The 8140-nt window shown below is 42.8% G+C and overlaps 1 protein-coding gene across 2 annotated transcripts; it reads left to right on the forward strand.

The window, feature by feature from the left end:
• The first annotated feature begins 34 nt into the window (after positions 1-34).
• On the forward strand, positions 35-6086 carry LOC311045397 (protein-lysine 6-oxidase-like). 2 transcript variants are annotated; one of them, XM_084057240.1, is made up of 8 exons: positions 35-895; positions 1625-1924; positions 2425-2533; positions 3802-3939; positions 4259-4415; positions 4772-4867; positions 4974-5089; positions 5337-6086. In XM_084057240.1, the coding sequence occupies exons 1-8, from the start codon at positions 346-348 to the stop codon at positions 5341-5343; spliced, it is 1473 nt and encodes a 490-aa protein (XP_083913366.1). In that variant the 5' UTR covers positions 35-345; the 3' UTR covers positions 5344-6086. The 2 variants fall into 2 exon arrangements, with proteins under 2 accessions (XP_083913366.1, XP_083913365.1); XM_084057239.1 differs by having other exon boundaries at positions 1613-1924; positions 5337-6085.
• Positions 6087-8140: the final 2054 nt, after the last annotated feature.

The following is an 8140-nucleotide window of genomic DNA, read 5'->3' on the forward strand; positions in this document are numbered from 1 at the left end:
AACGGCCCCAATGTGATAAATGACCAGGAAAACCCAACCCCTCTCTCCTGTCCAGAGTGTCAGCCCTCCTGAGAACAACTGACATGCTCTGCCTGCCGCGCACACACACTGGAACCGAGAGGAGCGCATCACGCTTGCTTTGCACCGCTGCTGCAGTCCACTTCCACAGCATCCTCTCCGTGCAACACGTGATAATAAAACTGGATAATCTGTGACTTCGGGATTGAAGACTTTTTTTTCTTCTTCAATCAATCAAAAAACAATCAATCAATCCGTGCAACACGTGATAAAACTGGATAATCTAATCTGTGATTTAGGGAGACTTTAAGAAGTTTTGCGACCATCATGGCGAAGTGGTCGATTATGCTCTACCTTCTACATCAGGGACTGGTCCAGATCGTCACCGGGCAGCAGTCTCCGCGCGCCTCTGGCCCTTGGCGGCAGCGGATCCAGTGGGAGAACAACGGTCAGGTGTACAGTTTGATGAGCACCGGGTCGGAATACCACGCGCCGACCCGCTCCAGAAGCCAGTCCAGGGTTTACGTGAGCGGTACGAGGCGAGATGGCACCAGAGCGCACGGTGGCACGGCACTAAGAAGAACCGGACAACCGGAGTCGAGGCATCTAGGCGTGGATCCGGGATTTGTACCACTTGGACACAATGGCAGACAGTATGTACCTGCTAACGGTCGCGATCCAGGGGCCAGGCAGTCACCCGAGGTCCCTTCATACCGACAGGTTGCTGCTGGTGGTTACCCTGGCGCACGGCGCCATGTCCCAGAATATACCCGCGGAATCAACGCCTCGGCGCAGGGGATTTCGACTGATATCACACGGAGAGGCGTTCTAACCCAGGATGCAACTGCACAACAGTACAGAAGTAATGAACCAGCAGGTAGGCCTGTCACAATTATTAGGCCTACATTGTGCCTACTAGCAATTATTTGAGATCATCGCTACTCTTTTTTGCATAATCGTCATAATCATTTCCATGTTAAAAATGTACTTTTTTTTTTTCAAAAGAAAATTAAAAAAATAGTGGAAATAGCAGATCTACAAGCTCAAAACGTGTAGATTGGCTATTTCCACTATTAAAGGTAGGGTAAGTGATTTACTTTGGTTAAAATAAGTGTTAAATAGCTCTATATTCTGATAGTAGCCTACTCATTGCTATAGAGTGTTTGTTCAGTGTCTCCCATGTCTCTCCAACTCTTTATTAAACAGAAAATGCATTTTCAGTGCTCTCACCTGATTGGCTTAAATGTTGTCACCTACCTGAAAATATACTATATTCTGTTTACTAAAGAGCTGAAGAGACCGCTGTGACCGAACAAACGCTCTGCAGCAATGGTTACTATCAGAATATAGTACTTGAACCAAAACAAACAACAACAACAAATATCACTTACCCTACCTTTAATGTTTATTTTTAAGTATAAAGTAATTCATTGTGTCATTTGTCATATCTGCCCTGTGCACCTTTTTGTTTACAAGCCTAGAATATTATTCATAATGTTCCAATATTGTTCAACGACAGAAACACAATTAAATCGTTAATCGCAATTATTTGAGCGACAATTAATCGTCACGTAAAATGTCATAATCGTGACAGCCCCACCTGCAGGCGCGGAGCACCATCCGTTACCAGAGGCACTGTCGCTCTCCAGGCAACCCCATCCTCCAAACCCGGAGTACCACGATGCTGCTGCTCCGGCTCCCTTTCCTGTGCACGGCGAGGATGCATCAAACGAAGCAGCCGTTGTTAACGGCGAGGACATGGCTAATGACGACCCCCGGAACCCATTGAAAAACCACAGGAATTCTGTTCTCTACAACATGTATCCCTCATCCCGAGGGAGACCAGCAGCTCCTCGCACCCGCCGTCCACCTGGCACTGGATATGGAACGAGATATTTCCAGAATGGTGAGAACTTTACCTTTATCCACTTGGAATGTGTTGGAACAGTTAAAGCGGAGATGGCAATAGATACTGTGTGGTGTCAGACGAACATGATTGTTCTGGGCCTGGATGTCTCAACTGGAAAAGCAGCCTCGGAGTCTAGTTCTCTGTTACAAAAAAACAGACAGGCCAGCATTAAGTTTAATCCATGTCTGCAAACCTGACGTTGTAACTCAACAAGCTTTCAAAGATATTCTAAAGCCAAGCATTATTGGGAACACTGAGAGGAAAAAATAGGGATTATTTTGGGCCATTGATGCCAGGATGACAGTTCAAGAATGTAAAAGATTTCGAATTTTGCCAACAGACACAAACACTAGTCTAGTTACAGCCGCTCCTTTATTTTCACTCAGGATCATTTGTTCTAATGTGGTGCATTATTTGGAGTGTGTCTGACCATAACAACTCTGACTTTTGACCAACAGTAGACATCAAAGATGGTCTCTTTTCTTCTTTTCCTCCAGGATTGCCAGATCTTGTCCCTGACCCCTACGCAATCCAAGCAGGTGCTTACATCCAGCGGATGCAGATGTACGCACTACGCTGTGCTGCGGAGGAGAACTGTCTTTCCAGGTAATATGAGTCACTCAGCCGACGGTCGGCCAATAGCAGTGGGGGCCCTGTGCGTTGGGGGTCATCTGCCAGGTGTGTGCATATTTTCTTTGCGGAAATTGTCGGCCCTTGCGGAACATCCGCCCAGATGGAAGCACCTGGAACTGATCAACATGTAAAGGATGTTGAGATGACCCTCACGTCATAGGTGCTTCTGATGGTTGTTATGGGTAGCACAAGTGATCTTACAGCACAGCTTGACAATCATTTCCATTTCGTTCCTATTTCTAAGTCTGCCAAAGTCATAGAAAAAGAAATTACAGACTCAATAAAATGATCAAACATTTTCATCATTGTCATGTCCATAATTCTTTAAATTACAAAATATTGATTTGACATAAGGGCAACATGGCGATAATTTGTCACTAGTTCCACAATATATTCTTTCCATGCTAGAAAAAACACATAATATTCCCCTATATCATCACATCAGGACCAGGGCCTTTCCTCTCTTTAATAATTTGACCCTGGCACCCCTATTCTGAGCATGTCATTATTGGTATAACTTTTTAAAAATTCTTAAAAATAGCTAAAATATCAGATCTACAAGCTCACAACGCATCACAATGCGACACATTGTGAGCTTGCAGATCGGCTATTTTCGCCACGTGACATAATCATATGATAAAGTTTGAAACAGGGCTTTAAGTGGTTTACACACAATCACCTCATCAATTTTAATCTTACAGCCTGCAAGCCACATTTCTAAAATTAGAAAGCTTAGCATTAAAAGATATGAAACCTAGAGTAGAATGTGTTTAACTCTTTAGCTAATTCAGCATCAGGCTTCTCAGGAAAAAAATCTCTGAGATGCCTGAAGCTTTATTCATTTATTAATTTATAACATTGTACAACGGTGCCGAAAATAACTGATTTTCAAGCTAACACTCTCCCTATAGTGTTCAGCTTGATGCTGAACTGGACTCTACTCTGTAGAGACATGTAGACAATTATATATTTTGATTGGGTTAGGATGACTTTTGATTGTGTTAGGATAAAGTCTGATCTAGTGACTGTTTGATCATATTATGGAACCATGACAATCCAGCATGATGTTCCGCCAAAACATAAACGGACTGGATTAGGGTTTTCCCAAAAGTGTTTTAGCACAATGGAACAAAATCTCTGTGCTCAACATGTTGCTTTAGAGAAACCCAGGCCGAGGAGTTAAGCCAACAGCAACTTTCCAACACATCTTCTGCCCATTTCCCCCTGTGATCCCCTCCAAGGTCCGCATACAGATCCACTGTACGAGACATCGACTTCAGAGTCCTCCTGCGGTTCCCACAGAAAGTAAAGAACCAAGGCACGACAGACTTCCTCCCCCTCAAGCCGAGACATCAGTGGGAATGGCACAGCTGTCACCAGTGAGTATGCATCCTATATGACAAAGAACTCGATTTCTGAATGTATCTCATCATGAAACAATGAAAAAAAGATTGTTATGATTTAGCAAACCTCTCATCTCTGGTAATGATGCCATAACAAGTCACAGCGCTGAAAAGTAATTCCTTGCTAAGATCCTGGCAAGGATACAAGGACATTCTTGGCCCCCTAAAACCATGCCTCAAGAAAGAATTGATTCTATTCTATCACTTGTATTTGGATGTTTGCCAACAACAAACCATGATGCCAGAAATCCTCATCCTCTCACCAACCCCCCACCCTACAATCATCCACACTCAGGCATTACCACAGCATGGACGCCTTCAGCAACTATGACCTCCTGGATGTTACTACGGGCCGTAAGGTAGCAGAGGGGCACAAAGCCAGCTTCTGCCTTGAGGACACGGGCTGTGATCCTGGTTTCAGGCGACGCTATGCCTGCTCAGCACATACACAGGTAAATTACTATGATAATAACAGGTAAACATCTTTAAGCTGACCCAGCAAGGGCATTTTAGGTGACATCGCAAGTTGTCGTGCAACGCTGTAGAAAATAAACTAACATTTTGCAGCTTACCAGCATGACAACATAACAGTGGAGCGAGAGCAAGGGTGAAAGTAACAGCTCCCAGACGACGGTTGTAACAGATAATCCTGTGTCTCTGGAGTGTTCATTCATGGCTGAGAAGTGCTAAGGCGAAAGAAGTTGAAAGCCAGACAGGAAGTGTTTGAAAAATGCCTTTAAATACATGCTAATTCAATCTGCTTCCATAATAAAACATACCATGTGTTTTGTGTTTCATTATTATACAGGGGTTAAGCCCAGGATGTCATGACACCTATGCTGCTAACATTGACTGTCAGTGGATCGATATCACTGATGTACCTGCAGGAAATTACATCTTAAAGGTATTTGCCATATTCTTTTATTAAAATAGTTATTTATTTTAACATGGAACACTGTTTTATTGAACTGTCTGCATTGCTGATCAGGTCATTTTTATGTCTATTTTAGGTCACTGTCAATCCCAATTCCCACGTCCAAGAGTCAGACTTCTCCAACAATGTAGTAAGGTGTGACATCATGTACACGGGAAGCTATGTGCAGACACGCAACTGCAGAGTAACAAGGTACAATAATTTCTGGTGTTGTCTTTGAGTATCTTAAATGCTTTACAAATGAAGTGTTGTTGTTGTCGTTGTTGTTGTAGTTGTGTTAGTAGTAGTAGTAGTAGTAGTGGTAGTAGTAGATATTAATATTGATATTCAGAGCAACCTTTAAAGAATAGACATAGACATATTTATTATGTCATTATGCATGAGTACTGCATATTTAGTACAGGCTGCTCTTTGTTCATCACTCTCTTTCTGCTTACAGGGGCTGAATCCTTCAATTGAATTTCCTGTAATTCTCTGAGGTACTTTTCACAAAGCAGCTCTTCAAGTGTATACAGCGAGAGTCTTACAGAATCAGATATTGGAGTCACTTAACGTATGTTACAACTTTGTAATTTTGTGCCACATTGAAAAAGTTATTGGGTCACATGCATTGCTCTGAATATATATGTAAATTCTGTTAATAAATTAAATCATATAATTCTACCTAGAGGCACACGTCAGATAGTGATTCAATTTACTTTTACTGATATGCCATGATCCATTGCAGAGGGATGGTTTTGAACTATGTCCTTGGCAACTGAATGAAGTACTGTTTTTGTGATCAATGTTTTCCTTTGTTTGAATGTTTTGCTTTTCAGATGTTTTTGATGTTGATGTTATAGGTACGTCATTCATTTGTGGCAATTTGGTCATTTTAGTCCATTGTGGAATTTTAACGTTTTACCTCGATGCTGCCTGCATCTGCTGGCAAATTAATCATCAAATGACTAATTTATGAACATCAATGTCTTTCACTGAATCTGCGACTGAATCTGTGCTTGTTATATTCTCAAAATTCTTGTAGTATGTGTGTGTGTGTGTGTGTGTGTGTGTGTGTGTGTGTGTGTGTGTGTGTGTGTGCGTGTGCGTGTGCGTGTGCGTGTGCGTGTGCGTGTGCGTGTGTGTTTGTGTGTGTGCGTGTGTGTACGTGTGTGTATTTTAATCCTGGAATGAATGCAAAATATTGATCTAAAACAGTCATGTAAAATTGTTAATTATGCTAAAGCATTGACGAAATAAAATAAAATTTAACAGAACACAATCACTAATGGTCTCTGCATTTGTTTTTTAGAAAGGACCAGCACAGATCCTCTCAATTGCTTTCAGGTCCCTAACTTCAGGCTGTAACAGAAAAGCCATTTCAAACTCTGAACGGGCATTTCTCTCTCCCAAACCTTTTGAATGGGGGCATTGCTCTAAGTGCATGTCCTCTCTGTCGGGTGGAAACCTCATATGTCCAAAACTCTTACTTTTCAGGATTCAAATTTAAAATACCAAAAATAGCAGATCTACAAGCTCAAAACACGTCAAGCTTGTAGATCTGCTATTTTTCTTACTTTTGTGTGATGCTGTAGAATGATCAAGTAGGGCATTCATTTACGAAAAAAAGTTAAAATATGGAGATAAGAGGTTTCTGCCCGACAGCAACGATGTATAGATTGTGCACTGTGCCTCATGTCAGCTCCTGGCCTTGGAGGCAAACAGGCCTTTGACGCAGACAGCTAGTGTCATGTTTGCTGACAGGCCTCTGTGAAGACACAGCCTGACAGATCTTATGCTGTCGTCATGTCATATCTACTAAAACAGCCAGTGCAGGAATGAATGGGGTACTTTTCTGCCTCTGCGCTTGTAAAGTGTATAGTGGTGATAAATGCAGTGTAGCTAGTAGAAGACTAACTTCCTGTCCCAGATTGCATTGCATCACTGGTTCATTAGTAACCACTGGGGGTTGTCTTCCACCATTTTCAGGTGGAAGAGATTGGTGTTTGCATCAAGCACTAGAGTCTTGTCTAGTGACTAGATAGTTTCAAGTGTGTTTTGGGGTGAAAGAGTGACTTGAAAAATACCCAAGCTGTGTACAGTGTATGCACCCCAAAAAAAGTACAAGACAGAATTACAAGTAGACCAAAGTTGTTGGAAAAAGAATGAATTGAAAAACAGAGCCGAGCTGGAGACAATGAATGCACTGTTAGGACATTATACGTAGATGTTGGGCATACAAGAGGCCCCCCCTGAGAAAGTGAACTGGGAAGATTAGGAGTAATCAAAATGGTTTACCCTGGACCCTGTCAATGTAGGCCTACATCCATGCCAGAATAGATTGTCGATGTTATTTAAAGTGTCTGGAATATCACATCACATATACACACAAACACACACGCAAGTACACGCACATACATGCGCATGTGCACGCACGCACGCACGCACGCACGCACGCACGCACGCACGCACGCACGCACGCACGCACGCACGCACACACACACACACACACACACACACACACACACACACACACACACACACACACACACACACACACACACACACACACACACACACACACACCTTTAGTCAACTCCATTCCAGTCAGTCGAGGAATGTCAGCCCCAATATTTGCAGACGGGGGACAATCTCAGCAAAGAGCTGCTGTGCTGTAGGACCCCCTATGGATAAGGGTGTAGTCAAGAACCACTTCACTCAACCTGGGCCAATTAATTAAATGAGGGAGAAAATCAAACATTTACCTTTAATCTGCTCTGACAAGCCAATTACAGAAGTCTGAAAGCCCTTCTAACCGGACTGTTCCTTTTCAGACTGGCATGTCATTTCAAACATGTCATGCTGTAGAGAAGACGATGACTGTTTGCTCAGCTGTGTGGGCATGCATTGCAGACATCTGGACTGGTATAGCCTCAACACAAGCACAGTGTGGTACTGCACTCCCTAGCACCATTCTTTTGGCCATGCCTCATCTAAAACCTCTTTCCCTCAAAAAGTCACGCCTTTCTCCACATACACTACAAGCAGGTATGATTATGGTGAGGAATTCAGACAGGGAGGTTAAGCTGTTGTTAATGACGGCTCAGTGTTCTGCCAAGCTTCCTGTGGCCAACCTCACCCTAATAACACTGAAAATACTGTGGCAACGTTTTTCCGGATGCATCTGCATATACAGTAGGTGGGCAGTGTTTGGATTAGGTGCCTAGTATTTGCAGGTCATATTTGGAAGAAAAAAAAAGCTGC

The sequence above is a fragment of the Gymnoscopelus microlampas genome (genome assembly GCF_963454915.1).
Source record: "Gymnoscopelus microlampas genome assembly, chromosome: 5".
In the NCBI taxonomy this organism is placed as follows: domain Eukaryota; kingdom Metazoa; phylum Chordata; class Actinopteri; order Myctophiformes; family Myctophidae; genus Gymnoscopelus; species Gymnoscopelus microlampas.

What these genes read in the sequence shown, in the direction of transcription:
- LOC311045397 (XM_084057239.1), top strand. Translation starts at nt 346, where the DNA reads ATGGCGAAGTGGTCGATTATGCTCTACCTTCTACATCAGGGACTGGTC. An exon ending in CAGAAGTAATGAACCAGCAG is followed by an intron (nt 896 to 1,612) that starts GTAGGCCTGTCA and finishes TAATCGTGACAG; the next exon opens with CCCCACCTGCAGGCGCGGAG. An exon ending in GAATGGCACAGCTGTCACCA is followed by an intron (nt 3,940 to 4,258) that starts GTGAGTATGCAT and finishes ATCCACACTCAG; the next exon opens with GCATTACCACAGCATGGACG.